The 26,544-nt window shown below is 43.5% G+C and overlaps 1 protein-coding gene across 1 annotated transcript in view; it reads right to left on the bottom strand.

Annotated features, from left to right (window-relative positions):
* BICC1 (BicC family RNA binding protein 1) overlaps positions 1-26,544 on the bottom strand; it is a 255,957-nt gene that overhangs the window by 103,927 nt on the left and 125,486 nt on the right. The window contains exon 3 of the mRNA XM_036265773.1: positions 3,419-3,488. Within this exon, the coding sequence (XP_036121666.1) occupies positions 3,419-3,488 (70 nt within the window). The remainder of the gene's footprint in view (positions 1-3,418; positions 3,489-26,544) is intronic.

Raw genomic sequence — 26,544 nt, 5'->3', positions numbered from 1 at the left:
AGAAACAGTTTCATTTACTTTTACTCAAAAAATGTATGTCACACAGAAGAAAATACCACACATTGCTTTATTTTTCTTAATTATGACCTCCATTATGCCAATCCTAGAGCTGCCTATTTAAATATCCATTGTATTGAATCTTAATTTCTTAGTTCCTAGTGGCTCTCATGAAGACTCAATCTTCTCATAATTACAAATACTTGAGAATGTTTTCAAAATTCTACAGCCTTAGTTTCTATAAAAAAACAAGCATTTCCCCCAAACGCCCAGCTTACTAAATGAACATTGCATTGCGTTTGCAGTGTGCTCCCCATGGGGGGGGGTGGAATGGGACAGGAGGGAAAGGCAAGCAGAGGGGGAAACTCAGGGCGAGGAGGATGGTGAAGGAGGAAGCAGGCAGAGAGAGGGACACACCAGATGGCCTTTTACCCAAAATTCTACTCGCACAGGCACAGACCAATGAAGCTGTGACCACTCGAAACGCATCCACGTGAACTGACTGCCAAGATGACATAAACCTGAGATGCATCCGTAAGGCAAGTTCTCTGCAAACCAAGATGGACGTCATCCAGAAGTGACTGCTGAAGGACTCCTCCTATTTGTCAACAGCAGTCACCATCCGTTGAACACATGGTCTCCTTAGTGACTAGATCACATTTCAGCGTCAAATGGTGAGATTTTGGTTCCCTAAACTCGGCTTACCGGTAAGAACCACCTGAAGAACTGATTAAATACGGGGCTGCCCAGTCCACCCCACAGCTATGGAACCTGAACGCTAGAGAAGAACCTCGGTCTTCTGGTGGCAAATGCAGGCTGGCGGCTTTCTGCCTCTCGGCTGGGCAGCATCCTACCAGCACGCCAACCGAAGGAGCCACGCAGCAGCTCAAATACCACTCTGATAAAGGATTGATGGCTTAAAAAATAAAGTTTGGACGAATCTACTGGAAAGTCATTTAAAAAACCGGAGGCCTAAATTCCAATAAGGTAAAACAGGGGGCAGACTGTGGTAACAGTAGCCATGAAAAATGTTTGTCTAGGCTCAACTATTTCACCAACAAGCATCATAAATCTACAAGAGAAATACAGCACAAATCCATGGCGGTCCTGTCTCCCCAGCACAGTCTGGGGACTATCTGTAGACTCCAAATCTTCACATCGCCACGGGACGTAAAATTTGATCATCATCCAAAACACGGAGTGAGTCCACAGATACATTTATACTCCTTGGACTCCTGAGTAACAAGTTTGGAGGGAAAGGGCTGAAAACAAAGACCAACAACTCTTTCCTCTGCAACATTCAGAGGCCGGAAGGCACATCAGATGAAAAGCAATTACCTTCTCAAGTTCTTCCTGCCATGTTCGTTTTACTTCTACTCAGTACAAACAACATCTCTGAATTAAACCATTTTTAAAATAATAGAGGAATATACATAACAGGGATGTCAGCCAAGAACTGACTCAGCAGCTGTGTGTTTAAGTAATAAGAGCAACTCAAGTAAATTCTGAACAGTCGATTCCTCTGAGGAAAACTCCTGACTTTTTCTCTCTTCCTGGAGCTCAGTCTCTCTCTTTTGGCATATTCTGCTCATCACCCAGTATTTTCTACATTCACAACACTTCATAAATAATAAAGACTGTAATGGAGTCTTTAGGCCTGGGCCTGAGGAGGTCAATTCTTAGAAACAATTCCAGAAGTTAACTTTAAATCATGTGGAAGCTATGTGAAGTGCCCTCAAATGCACTGCTCAAATATCCCTCTTTTCAGAGCAAAACATATAATCAAACTATGGAAGATAGCTGGCCATTCTGAATAGGTTAAGTGTGTTAACGACTGGAAACTAATCTAAAATATTAACCTATTCATCACCACATTATCTAAAACCTCCAAACCTGCTGCTACATTTTGAATAAAAAAGTAATAAAGCCTCCGTTTCTGATGGGGGCAGGGAGGACTGTAGCATGGGTAATGCAAGAGAATAAGCCATCCCAAATAATCTGGAATTGTTTTAATATCCCTGTTTCCTTGGGGACTTTCTTTGAGCACTGAGCAGATTATATTTTTATTAGGATAGTAATAAGGCTCATTTCATTCTTTAAGTAAAAATACCTAACAAGAAAACAGAATCCAGTTTATGTTCAAGTCCCAATTTGATCAAGTGCTTTGGCAGGCAGGGATTTTTAAGTGGCTGCAAACAATCAAATAAGTTGATAATAATGACAGTTTCTTCTTCTGCATAATGAAAATAAAATACCTCAACGCACTCAAGATTAACTGAGAATACATCCTATAGCACTCGGCAAATGCAAGACTTATACAAAGTTATCAAACTATACTTGAACATTCATCGTGTCTCCTTTATGACTGTTGAACACATCGGCTTCCATTCCTTGCCACCATGATCACAGATAAGAAAGTAACAAGATCAGTTTCTGTACGAACTCCAGTCCACTAAAGTCCAGCTAACAACACCCATAACAACTGTAAAATAATTTACATTCCATGTGATGAGTAACTCTAATAAAATTAGATTAAAAGAAGGCAATCTGGACTAAAACAAGAAAGGAAATTGAGAAATTCTGCAGCGTTCAGCATCAGTTAGCAATAAAAGTCACAAGGAGAAGGGTTGGCAAATACAAAGCTAAACAGCAACAACAAAAAAAGCTAGACCCCAAGGGTAATGCTCAGCTCGCACAATCACTGATTTTTCGTTTGTCGGTGTTTTTCATTACCACCTAACGACTACGTGCAACTTTTAATGAAGTATGCACAACAAAGTTTACTGAGACTGAAGTTATACTTAGAAAGAAAAACTATCCATAAAAATATGTGCTGGCAGGTCATTTGAAAACACTGTGCAATCCTGAAAGAAATCGAAGGGTGCCTAGTCTTTCCTTTTTGCCCATCCATGAAGCTGAGTACAGGCCAGGCAAGGAAAATACTAAAGGAGAAATCTAGTGAGGTTTGCACTATCTGATAGATGAGAAGAATCAGTCGAGAAACAAAACCTAAGGTCTGTATCACATTAGAGGGGGGGAAAAATCAGTATTAAATCTGTGCGGTTCATGAACAAGAAGACTAAAATGTACACACTGAGGGTTTACATACTGAAGATACACATTCCACGTGGAGAGGTCCCATGACTCATAGCCATCGGATGAGTGGGCATCCTTGAAACATAAGCTGCTATGGTATCTTCTATTACAAGAAAATACTTGAAAATATGTTATGTTGTTTCTGTTGTTGGATAACAACAGTACACTATTTTTAATTATGATAAAACTCCCAAATATTGCTACTTGACAAATATTTGGGGGTAAACGTGATAAACATAAAGGTTGATTTTCTCCCTGGCAAACCTGTAAAGATTGCACAGTGTCTGCTATCAAAACCACCGATTCTCCTCCTCTCACACGTTACCTTTCTTGGACTTGGCACCAATCTTCAGCTTTGATGGCCAAGCAATCTGCGTGTTTGTTTCCTCCATGATCTGTAACAAAAATAAAGAGAAATACTGATTCAATTAAGAACTAAGATTTTCTAAAAAAGATTATGTTCAAGTCTTAAGTCTCCTGTTGATACAAAATGATCTCATTTTATAACAATGCAAAAAAACTTGGGGGGGAAAAAAGAGATGCATTTTTATAAGCTTTTTATCTATCAGAAATATTCAAGTATATTTTGTTACTCCCAGTGTTCCTCTCCATGATGCTCCAGGACTTTAATGTAGAAACAAGACCAAAAAGTACATGAACAAGTAATTAACCCAAATGGACGCCAGAATGGTCAGAGATGCTTGTGCTGAATAAAATTCCCCAAGACAATTGCCAACGGATTGCAACACACCAAACATAATCCTTGTAATACAAAACTATGAGGGTTAGGCCATACTAAATGAAGATTTTTTTTTTGTGGAAAAAAAAATAACTTGCTTTGAGCACATTTGTGGTTCATTAAAACTGATGAAAAGCCTCACAACATGACATCAAGGCATACGGCTGCATTCCCATCATCCTCTGCTGGTCCGGAATGGCATTTTTGCCACAGTTCTTTCCCACTACATGCAGCCAACACTGGCCGGGAGGCCGGACACCCAGCCGAGCGAAGTGCAAACACAAGGAAGGGCAGCGAGGCGGCCTCGCAGAGGAAGGACACAGTGACTAGAGCAGAGTGAGTCACCCAAACATGTGCATCCTTTGTTCTTCTCTATGTGTATCACACGGATTAGACCGACATTTACTTTTATACCAGGAATATGCAATTCACCTGATAGAGCCAACAGCCGGACACACTAAATAGGCAAAAACAGAGACTACCATACGTTAATCCCTTTACATTGGAATAGGGTCATGTTTCCTTTTTAGTGTGGATTTACAGTTAACTAAACAAATGAGGAGGACAACTAACTCGTCAACAGTGCAACTGATAAAAAGCGCCTCTTCCCCCTCAGTATTGGCTAGGTGCGGGGTGAAGGCTAAACGATTAATGTGTGAACGTGTATCCAACTTCATGTAATCCCCTCATCACAGCAGAAAAGGGCTTCCCGCAGCTGTTTCGGACAGGCAGCCCACAGATGCATCTTGTCTATCCATCCCAAAGTTTTTTGTTCTTAAATGTGAGCCAACATTTTTAAATCTGGGAATTTCCCATACAAATTCAGATTACTGGTTCTCGGTAAAACTTGGCCGATGGAGCACCTGCAAGCCCCACCCCCACATGGCCACACTTGGCTAGCACGGAGGAGAAGACGCTTTCTCTAGTCAGGCCCAGAAGGCTCCCAGCTGCCCTGCAGGCCGGGCTGGGTCTCTCACACTGAGGACAGCAGCCTCTGCCTTTGTTAACGTCAGATTTGTATGGTCGCACTTGCCATTTATCACGGTGTTTGCCCTGCTGTTTTCCTTAGAGAAATACTTCCCTACACTCGTGTCTCTGTTAAAAACCGAAAACCAAAGGGAGGTCACTCTGTCTTCACTAAGTCAAGCTTGTTACCCAAGCCCTACAGGGCCTGGCCCCTGCCTCTTCTCCTCTCGTCTCCTGTCCTTGTTAATGTGTTTAGCTGTCTTCACCATTAAATTGCTTCATTAACTCTAAATCCGCATCTAAAATTAAAATAAATATTATCCTCCTCCAGCTCCTCTGCACCAGCCATACTGGCCTTCCCAAGAACTGCCCAGCAGGGGACCCCTTCTCGAGTCCCAGCAGCCACCTCTCCGCCACCTCCCCCTCCACTCCGAAACCACCCCAATCAGAATTCTTCTTCCCACTTCACTGTGTTTATTTTCCTCCTAACTCTTATCACAATTTGAAATTCTCCTTTTTCTGGGTTTACTTATTTATAGTCTGTCTCTGCAAAATAAAAATAAACTCTCTACCCTATAAGACTGTTGGTAGGGAAGTAGTAAGAAAATACTCCATATACTTTTCTTTATCGGAATTAAATAACGTGGCCATATAATCCAGTAGTTTATGCCGGGTGTCATAATTACAATACTATACTAGAGAAGCACCTTGTGAACACGTTTGGAAGACATAACTTTCTGAAATCTTAATCTTTTGTAGACCCTCCAAGCAATCACCCTACATATGACCCTCTTTTTATTAAACACCAGTGGATGCTCCGTGAAGAAAAGATCATGCCAGAGACTATATCATGCCTGTCGGTAATGGACACCGGGTGGAAATGCCTACTCCACGCACGCAGTAAGCCTCACACCAGTCCAGCGTCTCTCCTGTGCCTGAGGCCATGAGGCTCAGAAAGACTCCCTTCAACCTACCCACATCAACACTGCCTGTGAGGGGAAGGGAAGATCCTAATTCTAAAACCAGACTTCAACCACCACGTGATCTCCAGAGTCCTACGAGCTACAGCAAATGTCACATCTTTTAGAGAAAATAAATGACTACTTATTGGAGTCTGGCACCTGTAGCTGACCTGTCCCAAACGACCAGAAAAAAAGCAACTCTAATAAACACCATTTGTAGCCAGCAACACCAACCACACAGGTTACTCACTAGGTTACTTGTAGGTCCCTGCAAGGAACCTCCTCAAACGTCTCTGTACCTGTCGTTGTGTGTGCTCTAACCAGTGTGTGTGCTCTAACCAGTGTGTGTGCTCTAACCTTTGTGTGCGCTCTAACAATGATGGGCAGGTGGCTCCAGAGTCAAGTAACAGCCCACCCGCTTCCTGGCTATTGCATTGGGCAATAACTTCGGTCAACCTCACTTTTCTCCTCTGTACAATTAACTGTAGATTTGCTGTGAGGTTTTTTATAAGAAAACAGTTGGAAAATCTAGGCACAGAGTGTAGCACATAGCAAGTGCTTGATAATATTAACCCTGCTTTAAGTATGTGTTGATCCCTTTGGGGCAGACACTGTTCTAGGTACTAGGAACAACAGCAAACTAGACGGCGCTTCCCACCAGGAGCTCACGGTTTAACAAGGACACACAACAAGTCGGCCCACCACCGTGAAGCGTCCCAAGTTTCAGAACAGGGCAGGGCAACATGAGAGTGTGGAGAAGAGATCTCAACCCACTTGTGGGTAGTCAAGAAAAGTCAGCTCAAGGAAATGCCTAATAATGCTGAGACCCAGAGGAGGAGAAAAAGTGGGCTAGCTCGGGCAAAGGTGAAGCAAGTGTGCCAGGTAGGAGGAGGGCAGGCAGGTACTGGACAGGGCCTGAGGGTGTCAATTCAGCGCAGCCGAGGTGCTTCAAGGCTCACCTTACCCATCCAGGACGGGGAGAGTGTCTTGTCTTCCCCACCCTCTTGTGGGTCTGCACATAGACATACTCAACATAGACTTGAAGACATGACACAAACCAAAGCCATCTGTACCTACACTTGGCTGTCACTTGCTACAAATAAGCCCTGAGAACCAGCGAAGTAACTACAAATAGGAAGGGGTCCTGCTTACTTCACTTTCAGAGAGTCAAAATTCCTCCTAGGAAGTTATCGGTGAAGCTTTGCAAACCACCATCCGCAATGACTCCAAGTCAGTTCCTATGGTGTAGACAGTGTACTATCAGTACTATCAGTTATGGGAGTGGTAGGGTGTGAAGCTGTCCCATGAGCAGGAGGAGGACGCACAGTTCTCTGCTGGGATGTGGGTGGGGACTGGCCCAGGAACCCCAATCTGAAGCTGAACTGCTGGAGCAGGGAGCAGAGGCATGTCCCCTGGCAGAAGTGGGGGGGGGGGGGGGTAGAGGGAGTTAGAAGTGCAGAAGCAGAAATCAGGGCACTAAGCAAGTCAGAGGCCCGTATCCAGAAAGCATGGCTGAAAAAGATGTCCTAAGCGGTCATCAAGACAAACAGGAAGGTAAATCAAGGTAGAGAAGGGAATTGGAAAAAGTGAGGTCACAAAGCTATGGATGAAATCAAAGAAGCCACAAAACCTCTAAAAAGAAAATGACTATCTTATGTTTCAGGGGGGAAAAAAAAAAATCCTGAAGTTCCAGGTAGTTTGGGTTTTAATCTTATGGCTTCCATTTTCACCTTTGTAAAACCCAACTTCAAAGAACTACTACTTTTGAATCATTTTCTATAATTGTTTGATCATACCTTAAATACTTTAAAGGCTTTTGTTTTAAATCATAATTCTGGATGCTGTACATATTAATAAAGGTCAGAGGTAAGCCTGGGATTTCTCCTAGAAGCAAGAAAGAACTAGAAAGCTTACCAGTGAGATCCACATGTTTTTTAAATTTTTGCCCAGGGCTTCCAGACAACCCCAACCTAAGTGCTTACTTTGCTTTTCAAAGAGGCGATGTTGAGCGCTTGGATGTGGACACGGGTGATGCCAAAGTCACTGGGCAGACCGGGCTGCGCAGGTAACGCGTTCCTAGCGCATGTAAGGGCTCAGCACTTCCAGGAAGGAGACCAGCAGGGCAAACTGCCTCCTACCATCTCCACAAAACCCAGACAGGTTTAACAGGAAGCCATGAGGATTAAAGTGACTATTATGTTAAATCATGGAAATGGGGACAATGAAACAAGTTACTTCTATGGATCCTACAGCGGATGAAAACACGGACACCTTTCAAGAGTACATCACACATTTTCCACAATCCAAATAATTCCTGCAAAATCTCACAAGAAAATCACTTCCCAGGGACCCATGACAGGCCCTAATTCTTAAGCAAGTCAGGATATTGTCCAAAGTGTACAGTTTGCATTCAAGGAATAATTCAATTAAGTGGCCAACTCTGACCAGCCCCTTTCCAAAAATAAGATGTTGATGCACACCAGTTGTATGAAACAGGAACTGAAAGTTTGGAAGCATGCTTAGAATGACTAGTGCTTCCTTGCAGCACTAACACTGTAAATACCAGGACATTGGTTAAGCTAAGGAATGCCTAGGTATGCAAAGCCACAAAACCACTGAGAAGAAAATGACTATCTTCTGCCTCTGGGAAAAAAATCCTAAACTCAGTCCTAGCTTGTTTGTTGTTGTTTTTTTTTACATCTAATTATCGTCCTGGTTTTTACTTTCATGAAATCAAACCTCAAAAAACAAATGTCTGGTTTTGAATCGTTTTCAAAAAGCATTCAAAGACGCTAAATATTTTAAAGACTTGTTCTAACTCTTAGTTCTAGATGCTGTATATTAATGTCATTTGAAATAGGTCAGTTCCAACTTCTGGATATCTTCATTGTCAAAAGCGTCTTTTCTCCATTCTACCCATTTCTCTAGGTTTCTTATGCTGCTGTCTTACAATAGACAGCAATCTTATATGCCGTAAGGAGAGAGGAGATTTTGGATAAGTCCATCAAAAATATAACCATCTGGCCCTGGTCAGTTTGGCTCAGCGGTTAGAGCGTCGACCTGCGGTCCAGAGAGACCCGGGTTCGGTTCCCGCTAAGGGCACGTACTTCGGTTGCAGTTTGTCCCTGGCCCTGGTTGGTCGTGCGGGTGGCAGCCACTCGATGTGTCCCTTCACGTCGATGTTTCTCACTCTCTCTCCCTTCCTCTCTCTCCCTCCCATTCTATCTGTACAAAAAATGGAAAAATATCCTCGGGTAAGGATAAAAAAATATATATATATAACCATCTGAAAAATAACTATTTAAAATTTTTAACGGTTTACTGTATGTATTCCTTTCAGGGGATTAATAATTGAAATGTAACGTAATTCTTATGCTGATCTCAGATCTGATGAATAACAAATATTCACAGTAGCAAAAGTATCTGGCCTAGGAACATCAATTTCGAAATAAATGAAGTAATTAAAATCAAGATTTTTGCTATCAGAAAGAATAAATATATTTGTATAGTTCATCTTTAAAGGTTAATTTTGATCATGAAAGAATCTGAAGAAGACAGCATGCTGTGGACATTTAATAGCTTTGGAAGCTAACCAGTCGTTTAACTTTCTCATTCATATTTACATTTCATAAACCAGGAGCAATGCTCCCTGATTAAAGGAGCAGCACTGCGTCTTGCTTTGTTGTTCCCATATGACAAGGGCACCCACGCTCCTGTCTCAGGGGTAGTTTCTGTGGGGAGATGGAGGGAGAGGCGGAAATGGAGGGCAATGTTTACATAAGCTGGAATTTGGAAATTTCTTTAGCTGGAAGAAAGTTCTATCAGCTATTGAAAAACAATTTCATCACAGGTTTACATGGAATTATTTAAATAATTCTGCTTTCCTACAATAACTTGCCAAAATTCGAAGAATAAAAAGACAGACAAGTAAAATCTAATCAAATTCTACATGTAGTTTCATCCATAATAGAAAATAATTTCATAGTCTTCAATGCTCCAGTCATCGATTTTTTTCCCCTCTCCAACGAAGTCCAGATCAGCGCACCATGCAGAAAGAGAACATGTCTACCAGCGTTCCCTCCACTACACATCTTGCCGGTCTGCAGCAATTTTAGGATAATACTTTACAGATGAAGGCAACCTTTGCCAAACCAACAACATTCTACTAACGTGCTTATTTCACCAAATTCTTCAATCCAGACGTCAAGTTAAAAATCCACAGGTAAGTAATCAGCATCTCAGATCAATCCAAGACATGTCTATTTATGCTGACTGTACTTGAAGTATTTATTCTTGGGCCAGGAAAGGCACTCGGGGCAACTCTAACCTGACATTTAGACTCTAAACCATTGAAAATGCATCATTCATAATGGCTACCAGCTGGGGGCCACCTGCAGCCTGCTTCTCCAAAACACCAACCCACTTGTGTTCTATTTCCCTTGTATCAACAGAGAAAGCAAGTCTATGCTCTTGCAGGAGGCTGCTTCAAGTTTCTTCTTGGACTAGTGGACTGTGAGCCAATATGCTGCATTTCACCACGAAGGGAGCTAAATAGCCAAGAGCCAGCTCGAGAACACTGCAAAGTGGAGATGGAAAGTATGAACTTCTCACTTGAGGGGGTGTCTAAAAGCTGAGGGTGTTGCTTTTGCTGAGACATTAAAGGGCTCTGTTATATTTCATTTTAAATCCAAGAACTGCACCTCAGTGGTTCAGTTACTCATCGTCTCCAGACTACTCGTCACCTCCACCTTACACAGTTTTCATGCACGTCTCCCCTGTGCACCTCACCATAATCTCGTAAATCAGATATGTGAAACCTATTTCACAGATGAGGACATTGGGATTCAAACAGGGTGAGCCAGCACATGGTGTGTGGGTCACAGTCCAGCTGGAATCTACGTCACATGACTCCCTGGAGAGGGTCACCTCTGCCTCGCTGGCTTGCGAAGGAAGCGGAAGGCACCACTAACGTACGGGGAGGTCGCCGTGAAGGGGCAACGGCCCAGACGCTCGGCCATGAACACTGAAGTCAGTGAGCAGCAGAGTGGCTGCCCCTCAACACTCTCCGAGAAGCTAATGACAAACTGACCCAGAGCTGGCCCCAGAATGGTTCAATTTCAGGGAAGTATCCCCATCCCCGTGAACCTATGGAGAATGTGGGAAACATTTTGGTTGTCACAGTGACACAAACAGGGCCACACTGCTACTCAGTGACCAGGGCTACCGACGCCGAATTTCCAACAAAGGGCAGGACAACCTACTCAAGACGTCCTGGCTTTACACAGCTCCGACAAGCACGCATTTTAGGTGTCACACCTTAGCTAACATCACCCACACCTCAGCAACACAAGCTTACGTTCCAGTCACTCAAGTGCATTAACTGTGAGTACCTGCATCAAATACAAACTCATTACCAGCTCTTCAGTACGCAACTCACTACATATATCACAGATGCTCACCCTGATCTGTGACCAATCATGCTGCTTCTTTCAAAGCCCGTTGGTGCAAACTCATTGCACATCTGTTATCAGTTCGTGCACAGACAGCAAAGCAAGGAGTTGTGCTGACTTCTTGTCTCCCAGTGATAAAGCCGAGGACATATTTCAAAAATGGATAATCAAAAGTGGACACTGGCCAATAGAGATAAAAGTGCAGAAAAAAAAACCCAAAACAATGATACTGCTGGAAGTGAAATTTGAATCGAATGTCAATGAGTATAAAATCAACAGCTGCCCAAGGGAATGTTGACACGGTTGCTCTTTGAGAGACTCTGGATATGCAGCCAGAGAAATCTTAGCGAAGACAAACTTATTGATATCAATAACAAAAGCGACTGTGAGTTCCAGAGAGATGCTGGCAAAAAAACACAACAACTTCCCATTAAAGAGACTCTGGGAGTTATTTCACAACTTTGAAAGTACATAGGATGAAATGTCGGAATCCCTTCCAGACTGAGGACTATGACAATTCCCAAGGCAGGAGAAGACGCGCCCTCCATGCTGTGGGCTCATACAACCAAAAAATCCAGCACTGTCCCAACTATTCCTGACAAATCTTTAACAAAGAAATGGCACACATTAATTCTTAATATTTCTAACGTTTAAATACAGTGCACTAAATATTAGTTGTATTATTTTTTCATTTCCCTATATATTTATGACTGATAGAGAAATTTTCAATGTTTTGACAAAAGTGTGTAAAGGTTGCATTTCGATTTTCTCACTGATTACTGAAAGCACTTTGCACTGATTCAGCTTTGCATGGTCATTTTCATGGCCCCGTGCTGCCACGCAAGGTAAGGACTACCTTTTACACGCCACCAAGAAGCACTAATAAGCGGTCTCATACTGTTCCACACTACAGGCAGGTTTAGCTAATTTATTTCAATAAGTTCAGAGAACTCCTACTAATCAACAAAACCTAGTTCAAATGTGCCCTCCACTGTGAAAACTCCTCCAACTCCCCCTCATCACAGTCCCCTTTCTCTCCCCTCCCATTCTCACTTTGTTGTGGCAATATTATAGTATTTATTTATTTGCCTTTTTTTTTTTTTTTTATACCAATCTCACCAATGATGTGGGCTCCTGGTGGCCAACAACTGTACCTTCTTCATTTTCAAATACTATTATCTAACACTTAGGGTCTCAACAAGCATAGTTAAAGTAAGTAACAGTGATGAAGGAGACAACATGAAGGGGACCGAAGAGGCAACAATTACCCAAGACTTTCTGATTACCTGGCACTTGGAGAGTCATAGATCACAGCCGTTCCATCTACTAAGTCCCGTAACTCACTCAGAAAGCGGTTATTTTTGAGGATTCTGCTTATGAGAATAATTGAACTGAGTGAATATTCATCAACTGAGAGTAAGTTCTAAATTATGACAGCATTAATTTCCCCAGACTATGTTTGCATTATAAAGCAGAAAGACACTCTTTAACCAAAATGTCAGAAGTGCCAGGGTTAAGGACACTGAGTGGCTAGTTGGGCCAGAGATGGGCTGTGGAAAACCGGAAGCCCAAGGTCTGACATTTCTGCTCCAGTCTACAGCTGGCACAGGCTCAGGAGAGCCAAATCCTCTCCATTTAAAAAAAGGAGCCAGGTCCCTGGCCGGGTAGCTCAGGTGGTTAGCGGGTCATCCCATACACCAAGACTGCGGGTTCTATCCCCGGCCAGGGCACATACAACAATCAACCGATGAATGCATACATAACTGGAACAACAAACTGATGTCCCCTCCCCCTTCTCTCTCTCTAAAATCAATAACAATTTTTTAAAATAGTGAATAAACGAAAGATGAGCCAGATTTTTGTTTTTGTTAAATCTGATTTCTAAACACTGACATCAATTTCAATACGTGAAAACACTTTGTGAGCCAAAGAAAGCCTGAACCAAGGACAGCTGTCATGGGCCACAGGTGGGTAATTTGTCGTGACCTATAATGTCAGTGAAGAACCAGTTTCTTGACTCCCCTGGAACATAAGGATGTGTGTGATTCTTCAAGTATCACTTTGTTTTAACTCCTCCTAAGAATTAACCAGATCTCTATCTGGTATCATGAGTAGTTATAAAGAGATTTATCAAACTTAACTTTCAGAGTATAACTTGATCTGTACACTTAAACATGGTTAAGATAGTAAGTTTTATGTCATGTGTCTTTTACCACAATTAATAAAAACAGGTAGGCACGCGAGCCAACCTGGGCTAAAGACGACTGAGAGGGAGTTCGATGGAAGCCTTTGAGAATAACACATTCCGGCTTTTATAAGAAAATTTCTCCGAAGGTGTGAACACGGAGCCCTGCTGGTTCAGCCTGCCTCCTGTGACCATGAGGAGAATCAGCCTGAACGTAAAGCCACAAACACAGAAGGCAGAACTGAGTCAGGGAACACCTGGGGCCTGGAGGACATCGTGCAGCTTCCTGACCCACTAGCCCTGGAGCTCACCTGCTCTGCACTCTTCAGTAAGGGCAGCCAGTCCAGGTTCACACTGTTGAAGCCAGCCTGTTAGCTGAAACTGAAAGCATTCCACTGGATACACCTTCCAAACCAGGTCCCCCTGACCTCCATACTTTTCTTCAACATCTGTGTTCAAAACGTGGTCTCCTCCCTTCTCCTACAGCTTCTCCCTCATCACTCCTCAGCCCACACTACTCTGTCCTGTAAGTTACACAGACCTAGTGATCCTCTGTCCAAAGTCTGAGACCGGCTTCCATCCAGATAATGACCACTCGTGAGCTCGTCCACAGAGGGCTGCACCACCAAAGGCAGCCCTTCCAGCTTTTCCCCATCAAGTCATGAGCGCTGCTGTTTCCCTCCCCTCGTTCAAAAGTCTTAAGTCAGGCACAACCTTCTTGGCCTAACATTTCAGACCGTCTATAACCAGGCCACAACTTACCTTTTCTGTTTTACTTTTCCTCAGTCTCCTAATTTCATCAATGTCAATATCCACTGTCCTATCCGTGTCCAATCATTTTTTATTCAAATTGTTCTCCTGTCCCACTGTCTCCTGCTGCTGAATTTCTACCCATTGCTCAACCCCACCCACATGACGACTTCAAGATCCCCATATCAGATGCAATCTTTCCCTGCTCAGAGCTTCTATGCTGTCTCTCTTAGGCCAGCTACGTTACATCACTATTTTTAAACTGGTTTGATCCCTCATCAAGACTATACAATCCTTGAGGGCAAAGTCTTCAAGGCCTAGTTACTGGGAAAGCCAAAAACAGCTACCCTCTTGACAACTCAAAGAAGATGTCCGAGCATTTCATTTGCAAGAGAGTTGTGAGCTTCCATAACGGTCTACTGTCCTTTGAGGTACCCAAAGGAAGAATCACTTTCTTTTTATAGGCTCATGCATCTAAATCAGGAATCCCTGACTCATATGTTTATAAGAGCCAGGCAAGGGACAATTAGGAATGAATGGGCACAGTGTATGTTTTTAATTCAAATAACACATTCCGCAAACGAAAAAAACCGACAAACAAAAACTATTCCTTTCTCAAATAAATACACCTCCTCTCATTTTCTTGGACTTCACTGCCCTCCTCCCCCATACTTCCCCTTGGCCCACAGACAGGGGTATAAGGATTATTTTACTCCATCTGAGAAAACCAACAGCACAACAACAGGGATAAATGGTAACTGACCTTTGACCTCAGTGTGAGGGAAATCACCCAGAGTGGTAGGGGGTGCAGCCACCAGGAGGGCGCCTGTCCTGCCAGGGTGCTCTCAGTAGCTCCACCAGCATGCGTGGAAGTGGCCCAAGGCAGCCAGCCTTCCAGATTTTTCAAGAAGAGCTACCAAATCAGATTGGTATGTAAAATCTCCTTGACTTTAAAATGCTAGCAGCTAAATAAACTTATTTCAAAATCACTACTCAGATGAATATAATATGGCCTAAATGCAAAATGCTTGCATGCCCAATACAACCAGCAACTAATCACTTATTTTCTGTTTACCTGAGATTCGTTAAAAGAAAAACAACAGGAATGTGGTAACACGCAAAAGAGTTGAGTATATGGTGCCTCTACCGGAATCAGAAAATCTTGGGCTCAGGCATTTTATAACTAGCTGGGTTTGGATCTTATCAGGAAGAAGATACAGGGAGCTCTAGCACCAGCACCCGACTTCGAATCTGGGGTACTGAGTGGGGAGGCCCAAGGCTAAAGGCTGCTGTGAAACTGAGGCAAATTAAGCCTCACACAAAGTCACATGGAAATCCTCTTGCACATGGCTGGAATCTTAAAACCACTAAACTTTCCTGAATTAATGATGAAAATTATTCCTTCCAAGAGGATGCCAGAAAAATAAAGTGTTACCCTGTTGATTTGGTACAGCCTGGCAGAAGATTATCTGCTGTCCTCTAAATACACTTTTTTGCAAACGTAATTTTACATCTCTCTGATACAGGAAAAGAATGTGGAGCCCATCAAAAGCTATGAATAATATTGCAAGCATTCATACATTTCAAAAATGAATTTAATTGATTATGAAAATGTCCAAAGAAGCTACTCTGGAGGCTTCAGTGCGCTAACGATGTCACCAAGGAGACTTGGAGAGAGAAACGTGCAGATGTACAAGATTTCATTAATCCACAACAGTGCAGGATTGAGTTTGGCGGTATTTCAGAGGTCCTCATGTGATTCTTAGAGGAGAAGTTTCAAAATAGTTTTCCCTTGTGAAGTTGAGGTTCTTAACATCTAAAAGAGAATCCAACTAAAAACCTCTCAAGTTTCCAAATTCTGGTTTTGAAAAAAATTAAGATTCTCTTAACACATCCTCAATTTCCAACACCTAATTTCATCTGAAAAAGTGGCACATAATTATCCTGTTGTATGAAATGTGCCCAGTCGGCGGGGTATATTTTTACCACTATGCAATCATTTACTAAACGAGATGAGTGGGAGACACTATGCTCAACGGGTGTCAAACAACGATGGACAAAAACAGCCGTGGCCCCTGCTCTTGCCAGGCTAACAGTACAGACAGGGAAACAATCGGCCAAGGAACCTTACCACTGGATAACAACAAAGCGTAAGTTTAGTGAAGGAAACTTGCAAAAGTTGCAATGATATCATCTAACAGAGAAACCTCATAGTCTGTCAACCAGGGGTGACTACCTGGAAAAGGTGAACTGCAACAGGAGGCACTGTTACATCAGAGGGGGTCACACAAGTGACGCCAGGGAGAGGGGTCGACATCCGTTCTTTCCAGTTACTGCATGCCAAATAGGTGCCAGTCACTGCGTTAAACCTTCGGTATGTAAAACAATCCCTGATCACATCTACAATATACTGGGGAAAACGGACAAATAAAAGAAAAAATAAACCACTGTGGGAAATTAAGAAAAGGCGAGGAGGGAAGGAATCCTTTTTTAAAAGTAGGGGAGGCGTTAAAAGAAAACAGGATGTTCTCAGTCAGAGCAAAGACAGGTTGTACTTTATACACTGGGTTGGATGATCTCTCTGGAGAAGGTTCACTCAGGCCAAAGCCTGGAGGACACCAAGAACGCTGCAGGCAGAGAGTACAAAAGAGAAGGAAGGCCCTAAGGGACCTCGGTGTTAAAGGACCCGAAAATGGCCAGAATGGCAGGAGAAAGTGGCAACAGGTGAGGCAGAGAAGGAAGTAAGGACCACGTCATGCAGAGCCTGCACAGCCAAGGGGCCGACTTAGGATCTTACTCTAAGAGCACTCGGAAGGAAATGAAGGGTTTTAAGCATTAAAGGAACACGACTGTTTTAAAGATCACACTGATGGGAGCAGGGCTGGGTTAGAGATGAGAGAGGAGGGCACTGCAGTTGTCAGGCAAGAGACGGCGGGAGCATGGAGAAGGGTTGAGAAGGCAGCTGTGAAGAAGAGTGAATCAAATCAAGATGTACTGAGCAGAACAGAAAGCTGACTGATTTGATGGAGGAAGGGAGAAGGAAAGGGAGTTATCAAGTTATCAACCAAGTTTCTGGCTGAACAACTGGATGGCTGGTGCCATCACTAAGATTGGAAGAAAGAAGGAGAACTACTAAGACTGAAAAAATAAGAGTTAAGCTTTAGTTAAGTTATATGTTTTAAGTCTATGAGCCACTGAAGTGGATTTCCATCCAAGTAGAAATATCAAGCTAAGGTTGTAAGAATCTAGTGATCGGGGAAGGAGAAATATCAAGCTAAGGCTGTAAGAATCTAGTGACGGGGAAGAAGAAATATCAAGCTAAGGTTGTAAGAATCTAGTGACGGGGGGTCTAATCAGAAATATAAATTTGGAATTACAGAGATGATATTTAATGTCATGGAAACTGAGGCTCTCACCTGGGGAGGACATGAAGAAGAGACAAAGGTGCTGCCAATTTAGATGTAAAACTAACAGAACTTACAGAGACAAAGCAGAATGGTCGTTTAAGGGGCTGGGGGTTGAGGGGACAGGCACTGTTTAATGGTTACAGAGTTTCACTTTGTGAAACTGAGGAAGTTTTGGACACTACGGTGGTCATGATGCACAACTGTGTATACACTTAACCTGTTAACCGAGCGGGACGTATAAACACATCAAACGTTGCATACAGTAAAAAGGGAATTCCCCGGTTATTCCCCAGTTAACAGGTTAATGCCACTTAAAAACCATTCAATGGTACAGTGTATATTAGGTATCTATTACTACAACTTTAGAAAAAAACTAAACCTTTAGAAATTCCAATGTTTAGCCATGGGATAAAATAGGAGATGCTAAAAAATTAATACTGAAAAACGGTGGCAGGTGATGATGAAGTCACAGAGGACAAGTGACAGACGCAGGGCGAATCCCAGGAAGGGGAGTTCCTCCAAGACAAAGGCAAAGCAGTGAAAGCTGCCGGGAAATCAAATCCGAGGAGGACCGGAAAGAATCCCTGGGGTTTCTGAAACATCGAGATCGTGAGTTACCCTGGCGCAGCCACTTCAGTGGAAGGGAGAGCACAGGAGCTGGACTGAGTGACAAGAGAGGGAGGGTGGAAGAAGTCAAGTATCATGAGCAGACAACCCTTTCAAGAAGCTCTGACTCTGTCAGGGAAGCAGAAAAACCAGACATTGGCTGGAAGGGAATGTGAGGTCACGGGAGGTAGGGCAGCTGCAAAGAGCCTACCCCGATGTCCACATTCTCCAAATTAGAACCCCCCAATTTTCAGCTGGGCACATGGACACCTACAGTAAGTACCCTGGTTTCCTGGAAGATAGGTGTGGCCAAGGAACTGAATCCTGCCCAGCGAATTGTTAGATTCTGGGAAGGCTCATCATCAAGCAGTGACTGCCTTCCGTCCCTTCTTCGATCCTGCTGACTGGACTGTGGTGTCTGAAGTTCCCACCGGCTTCTGCAGACCAAGGCCGTAACAGGAGCGGTCACTGCAGCGGACGCAGCGGGTTTGCCGCGGCCTCCGCGGGGCACTGCCGCCACCCCACGGCTGCCCTGCCTGCTACACGTTTAAGGGGCTGGGGTCGAGGGCACGGGCACGAGAAGTCATGTTCCAACCTATTTCAACCACCATTATTTTGGTTTTGCTTTTTCTGTTTCTGCAGACAACTCACATCTCAACGAACACAGGCAGTTTTTGTCTGTCTTTAATACGGAAGACACTAGCACACAAGCGTGTGGAAATGGGGACGATCCAATTCGAGACTGGTCCCCGGCGGAGGGCATAAGGCCTGAAGTGAGAAGCATGAAGGAACGCACACCCAGTGTCCCTCATGAGAACTGGGGCAGATGCAGCAGGAGTTAAACAGAGCCTCCTTGCAAACTAGGATAAGGATTTTTTTTTTTTTTATCCTCACCCGAGGACATTTTTGCATTTTTTGTTCAGACAGAGCGGGAGGGAGAGAGAGGAAGAGAGAGAGAGAGAAACATCAACGTGAAGGGACACATCAAGTGGTTGCCACCCACACGACCAACCAGGGCCGGGGACAAACTGCAACCGAAGTACGTGCCCTTAGCGGGAACCGAACCCGGATCTCTCTGTACCGCAGGCCGACGCTCCAACCGCTGAGCCAAACCGGCCAGGGCGGATAAGGATTTTTTTATCCTAAGAGCAATGGGTCACAACTGGTAACATGATCTACCATACATTTTTTCAAAGATCCCTGACAGTAGTTTGGAGAAAGGAACGGAGTGAGGGCCAAGAGAGGCGGCACAGGAGACCAGGCAGGAGGTTATTTCGGCAATCCAGATGAAAAGTGGCGAGGTCTCGAACAGGACAGTGAACGTGGCAAAGTGAGGACGTGTGAAGAAGACAGCACTGGCAGGACTCTGTGCGTGAGAGGTCAGCGAGCAGTGAAGGAAGACATCCAGGTTTTGACGTGGACAAGACAGCGAATGGTGGGGCCACTCGCTGAAACAGGGACTTGTGGAAGAAAGAGTCACACTGGAGTAGACTCCATTTTGAACATTCTAATTTTTTAAGTCCCTGAGATAATCAAGTGGAAATACCTAGAAAGTAACAGACATGTTCTCAGCAGCTGTATTCATAATAGCCCAAACCGGGCAACAGCCAGTTGTCTGCAAACAAGGGAATAAGCTGTGATGAGTTTCATACATACAATGCAACACAACTCATTAATAAAAAGGAATGAAGACTGATCTACACAACAATACAGATGAAACCCAAAACGTCAGGTGAGTGAAAGGAGCCTTCCATCAAAAAAGTGCATGCTGTTTGTTTCCATTTATAAGACATGATGGTATCTGGGGGGAGGGGGAGGAAGAAACTTTCTCAGGTGATGGCAATGATCTGCATTGGGTTACACAGATGCATACATTTGTCAAAACACACTGAATGCTACACTAAATGTAACAGCAACAGAACTACAATACCGAACGGCAGTTACTGGTGTGCCAGGCGAAGGGCTGACCTGTGCTGAGCCTGCATGTGGGTCTGAAATGCATCAGAAAACAAGGCGGGTTGACAACCAACCAGGACAAACAGCTGGATCCATATGTGATGCAGAATTTAAGCAGTGAGTCGATGGTATTCCTTGCATAATTCTTTCTATTTTTCTGTAGTTTTATAATAAAATGTTAGGAAAGCCTTAACCAAACTTCATTTCTTTAAAAGCATTACCTAAGCCCGGCCACTGTGGCTCAGTGGTTGAGCATCGACCCATGCACCAAGAGGTTGCGGGTTCAATTCCTGGTCAGGGCACATGCCGAGGTTGTGGGCCAAATCCCCAGTGGGGGGTATGCAGGAGGCAGCCAATCGATGTTCTCTCTCATTGATGTTTCTATCTCTCTCTCCCTCTCCCTTCCTCTCTCTCTAAAATCAATAAAGAAAATTTAAAAATAAAATAAAAGCATTACCTAAAACTTCACAGTAATACAGGGGTGGGCAAAAAGTAGGTTTACAGATGTTCGGATGGAAAATAATACAGTAATTAATAAATAATAATACAAGAATAAACTGTTTCAGATACTCACAATTGTAAACCTACTTTTGCCCTCCCCTGTATAGACAAACACACTCTTCCTCCTTCCTTTCCCTCCCATCTTCACTGCTACTGCGAATCCATGAATGTTTACTACAAAGAGATTGGTAACCAATTCAATCACAAAGAAAACTAGTACTTTAATGCCATCTGAAACCATTATCAAGAGCCAAAATATGTACAGTGATACCTCGGTTCCCGAACGCCTCGGTTTTCGACCAAATGGAGATTCGAGAAACTTTTGTCTCGGAATCCGAACAAATATTTGGAACTCAAACTTCCGAGATGAGCCGAGTTGAGCCGAATGGCGTTCATTCGGCCCAGCGCGCCTTGCTTGCGTCATCAGTGTGAGTGCAGAGAGAGAGTCACGCTTTGTGGAGTCACGCTTTCCTATTTCATTGCTTCGGTTCTCGAACAATTCGGTTCTCGACCGTCCTCCTGGAACGAATTATGTTCGAGAACCGAGGTATCACTGTACTTTGCAGAAAAAGAGTTAAATAGAAATATTTTAACATATTTTAAGCAATGTAATCATGACAATCAAGGGGGGAGGAAGATGGGGAAAGTTCCAGCTAATACAGGGAAAATGATTCTAAATTACACAGCATTTTTAAGGAATATTGTTTTCTTACTTTCATACTCTGGTAGTTCTTTAGACCTATTTAATAAGTAGATAACTACCACAGAAATACCAAATGTCACATTATGTTACTCATTAATGTATTTTTAAATATCTCCCTATGCCCAGCTGCTGTGGCTCAGTGGTTGAGCACTGACCCATGCACCAAGAGGTCGCCAGCTGAATTCCTGATCAAGGCACATGCTCAGGTTGTGGGCCTGATCCCCAGTCGGGGCATGCAGGAGGTGGCCAACTGATATTCTCTCTCATCAATGTTTCTATCTCTCTCTCCCTCTTCCTTCCTCTCTCTAAAATCAATAAAGGGAAAAAAATTTTTTTTAATGTTTCCCTAGGAATAGTGTTTATATCCTTAATTTCCACGCTCAAACGTATTTTTTTTTTATTTAAAGAAAACCCCCTACGTCTTTCTTTATAAAAATTAGAAACTACAAAAATATAAAAGGTTTAGTTCAATTTTACTCTAATTTATCTTCAAAACATAACACCAGCCTGTCTTTTTCTTCTCCTGAAAAGGGGTTGACTGGGGGTGCTTCAATGCAGGAACCTGAATCCTGAGTAGTCAGGTAGGACTCCTGGGGGGGGAGGGGGGGCTGAGGGGAGCTGATGGCATGCTGGAGGGCATAGGAATCTAGCCAGGTCTGCACAGAGGGTGAAAAACATGGTGGGTGCCAAGGCTGCGAGGCTGGGGTTTTCAGGTGGTGTCTGCTGAGGTATTCCAGAGGACAATGACCGTGATAATGGCAGAGGCCATTGGAGCAGGTAGAGGTAGAAGAGCAGGCTGTCCATCGTGTGGTTGAACTGTACCCACAGGTCCACCAAGTGCGGCTCCCGAGTTTCATGTCCCTGCGGGCCCTTGTCCACACAGTGCATCCACTTAACTTTGCCTCTCTGGTACCAGGCACCTTCCCCAGCAACTCTACTGGCTCCTGCAGGCCAGGCAGGTGGAGGGTCAGACCAAGACCTTTATTTCCTTTCTGGGGTGCAACAGGCAGCATTTCCTGGGGCTGGTGCAGTGCAGAAGCAAGGAATAAAGCTATTGAGACATGGTTGGGGGCTGGATGATGGCCAGGTAGAACAGGTAAGTGATGACAATGGTCTCCAGCAGGTTGACCACCATCCTAGCCTCACACAAGGCAGAGCAGATACTAATAAGGGACTGGGGGAGATGGGAATGGTCGCTGGGAATCAGTCGTTCACCACGAGCAGAAATACGATGCAGCCCAGCAGAAGTGTCATCTTGGCCCAGACAGTGTAGCTCAGTGGAGTGAGCATCGTCCGATGGACTGAGAGTTCCCCCTTCAATTCCCGTTCAAGGCATATGTCCGGGTTGCGGGCTCGATCCCCACTGGGGGCGTGCAGGAGGCAGCCGATCAAAGTTTCTCTCTCACATCAGTGTTTCTATGTCTCTGTCCCTTCCTCTCTCTAAAAATATCCATAAAATATATGTATTTTTTAAAAGTGTTGTCTTGAACTGGGCATGACTCTCACTTTCCGCAAACAGGCAGAAATGGAAGGATTGGATTGACAACCAGAAGGCCACTGGGCATCGCGTAGAGGCTGGGCCTATGCCTGGTGGCCACCAGTTTAGATGAAAGAACTGAAGGTGAGCACACAGTCCTGTTCAGCAAAGGGGAAACCGAAGCTATCCAGGTGACAGGTGCTGCCCACCCTCATTGGATCATCCTAGCTGGTGTGACTGGCACTGCTCACATACCCTGTGAGACCTGGAGGTGCCTGACCCACACCTGTGAACTCCTGGAAGACATCTGGAAGCCACGGGTTCTCTCTCTTCAGGTTCCACCTGCTGAATGGATGGTACCGGTCATCTTTAGCCACTGGAGCAATGTCATCCTTTGAAACTGTGCTTCCACCTCCAGGGTGGCAGACAGGGTGAAGAGGATGCTGACGCGAGTGGGGCTGCTGTGGTTGATGACGAGGCAGAAGGCTTTCTATCAAACACCGCTTGACAACAGGATCGCCCCCATGTGGCTCCCAGCCTGAGTGACAGTGAAATGTCTCCTCTTCCTTGAAGCAGCAGGTGGAGAATGAGGCAGAGAAGGTAATCCTTTCACCCTGCGGGGCCAACCTTTTTTTTTTATCTTCACCCAAGGACATTTTTTCATTTTTGTTCAGATAGAGCAGGAGGGAGAGAGAGGAAGAGAGAGAAACACCGACATGAAAGGGACACATCGAGTGGCTGCCACCCACACGACCCAACCAGGGCCGGGGACAAACTGCAACCGAGGTACGTGCCCTTAGCGGGAACTGAACCCGGGTCTCTCTGGACTGCAGGTCGGCGCTCTAACCACTGAGCAAACCGGCCAGGGCTGTGGTGCCAACCTTTTGTCCTCTTCCTCTCCTTGGCTCTTCTCTGGAGATTTAGTATCGAATGCTGAACAGACCACAGGCCACCTCGAGCCCTAGCTCAAACTTTCCTTTCAATTAAAACTTACAAACTGTATTTTCAAAACCAGCTACAAATTAAAATTCTCGGTATCAACTCTCATTTATTCAACCAATACTTACAGAGAATTTAATTATGTGGCAAGCACTACTGTAGATACTGTATTAGAAAAGAGTTTTCATTTAGTAGCACAAGCAATTACATATTTATACATAATTACGTAAGCACAAGTACTATTCATAGACACTGCTTGGGAAATGGTATTTTATTACTTATTTTTAGCAGACACGGTTTTTACATACAATCTGGTGAATACTCGAAAGCAAGGCGCTTTCCTTACTGTGCATGCTATAAGCTTGGCCTTTACTGAACCAAACTTTTTACAATCCTTCTACACTCCAAGAGAAAGGGTTATTAATCCCTCAAGTAAACATCTGGACACTATCTCTTCCTAGAGCCCCATGCTTCAAGTAAAGAAAGAAGAAATAGCTAAGTGAGCCCAAGGCTTACTTGACCCGAATCTTAATTTTTAAATTCTTGTTTAGTCTGATCAGGAACAATGTTGAACTAGGCACACTCACCAGAGTCAGAGAGGGAAGAGAAAACTTGTTTTACAAGATTCTGGGTTCCGGTTGGCACACCGTAACCAGCCCTGAGGAAGGTGCTTTCAATAAACGTGGTAAACAAACACCAGAACTCAATGTCATCAATGAAACTGAGTTTTCCCAAATAAGAGACGGTTGAGTTACTCAGTCTGTCCATTTTAAATGACGCAATCCTTGTCCGTGGGTTTGGTAAAAGGGCAAACGGAGTGGCGTAAAGCACAAATGTGACTGTTGGGATCCTTACTGGCTGTAGCGCCAAAGCACAATTTTGACATTTTTTTTCAACCAGGGTCAGACCTAAAGGTGAGATTCAGAATGCTGTGAATTCATCTGAAAACAAATTGAGTGGAAAGTGTAAGTTTTAAACTTTATTGCTAGTTTCCTTTCCTTTTATAAGGTCATTCAATGAGGATCAAAAGCTCACCCAAGAGGAATTCACAAAAGAAAGGGCAAGAAAAAGTCTTCAAAACTGTTTTGGGTATAAACGGGTGTACCTGACCCGAGGCCACAATGTACTGACTGACATCAGAGCATCTAAACATGATGTAAAACTTCCAATTTTTTTTTCAAGCTCACATGATTCAGGCAACCTTCCAAAAGTTTTCCTTCCAGTCTGCACCCTGTGCATTTTGTTAAAAAAGTGGAAGATGATAAAATACTTAATTCTGTGTTTACTGCCAATTTTTTTATTCATTATGTTCTTAAAAAAAAAAAAGTAAGTTACACTAATCTAGGATGAAGCAAAGGGGAAAACTATTTATTAAGCACCTGGTATATATCAGCACTTCATAAACACACACACATGATCTCCACTTCATCTACCTCACCTTATAAAGCAGGCACAACCCCCCTTTGACACTTGAAAAGGAAGTTTAGCAAGATTAAAGAACTTGCTTAGCATCGTGTAGCTATGAGTCACAAACATCTTTCAGTCCTGGCCTTGCCGTTAACTAGTTATATGTTCTTCTGCATATATAAGTCACTCCCTCAAATACAAAATAAAAAGGCTCAACTAAACATTTTAATTACATTTTTTAAAAAGTGAGTTTGGTATTTTCAGGACTGGTGATGGATGATCACTTATTTCTTCCCCTCCACTTCTATCTACCTTGTATTCCCTGCCTTTATCCAACTGTAGCATTTTTACCCATTCCACAAGAATGCAGGCAATAGCCTATCCCAAAAAAGAGTACTTAAAAGTTTTGTTTAACACATGATTTTTAAAGGAAAAAAAAATCTTGAACAGACAAGTTAAAACCACGTCCTACAATCAGAGAAGTCCACTTCACGCTATAAATGTTTCATGATTACAGTGAACAAGTGAAAACTGACATCACAGAATTCCCTCAAATGCATCTTCACTAAAAACAAAATCATTATTGTACTCTCATAATAACAAGTTTGGTAAAGAAGCATAATCAATAGCTAATGAGAAACTGTGTATCTAGACTAAATTTAAATGTCATTCTTTATGAGTTAGTTTTAAAAGACTAGAAGGCCTAGGAGACTAAGCGTGTAGTTTCGTTTGTATCCTGTATATAATCCACAGAGATACAAAACTCATAGTCCTGGTTAGAAAATAAAATTCTAGCCTGGCAGGTAATAATCTCTACCTTCCCCAAAACTGCCAAGGTGCCATGAATTGAGATTTTTCCATCTGGCCTAATTGGGACCCTCTGCTACCTAGTTCATTATTGAAATGTCAGAATAAGCCATCACTTCTAGTATATTTGTCCAAAGAGTTTAAATATTGCCCTGGCCAGTTTGGCTCAGCGGTTAGAGCATTGGCATGAGGACCAAAGGATCGCGGGTTCCATTCCCTGTCAAGGGCATGTATCTGGGTTGCAGGTTCGATCCCAGCCCCAGTCGGGGTTGTGCAGAAGGCAGCCAATGTGTCTCTCTCACATGGATGTTTCTCTCTCTCTTCCTCCCTCCCTCCCTTCTACTCAATCTTAAAAAAAAAGGAAAAATATCCTCAGGTGAGGAGTAACAACAACGACAAAAAGTTTAAATATTAAATAGGCACAACAGGTTAAATAGGAAAAAAATGGCTGAGATATTTTTACCCCCTATTTAAAATTCCTTGCAAGCAAAAACTCAAGAGAAAAGCAAGTGCATAATGGATAAGTCTTCAGGTATTTAAGAGAGGCATAGCCCTGGCTGGTTTGCCTCAGTGGTTAGAGTGTCGGCCCGCAGACC

Source organism: Molossus molossus, unplaced genomic scaffold, assembly GCF_014108415.1.
Source record: "Molossus molossus isolate mMolMol1 unplaced genomic scaffold, mMolMol1.p scaffold_m16_p_17, whole genome shotgun sequence".
NCBI classification, from domain to species: domain Eukaryota; kingdom Metazoa; phylum Chordata; class Mammalia; order Chiroptera; family Molossidae; genus Molossus; species Molossus molossus.
The sequence above is the reverse complement of the archived record's forward strand: the minus strand, read 5'-3'. Positions and strand labels throughout refer to the sequence as shown.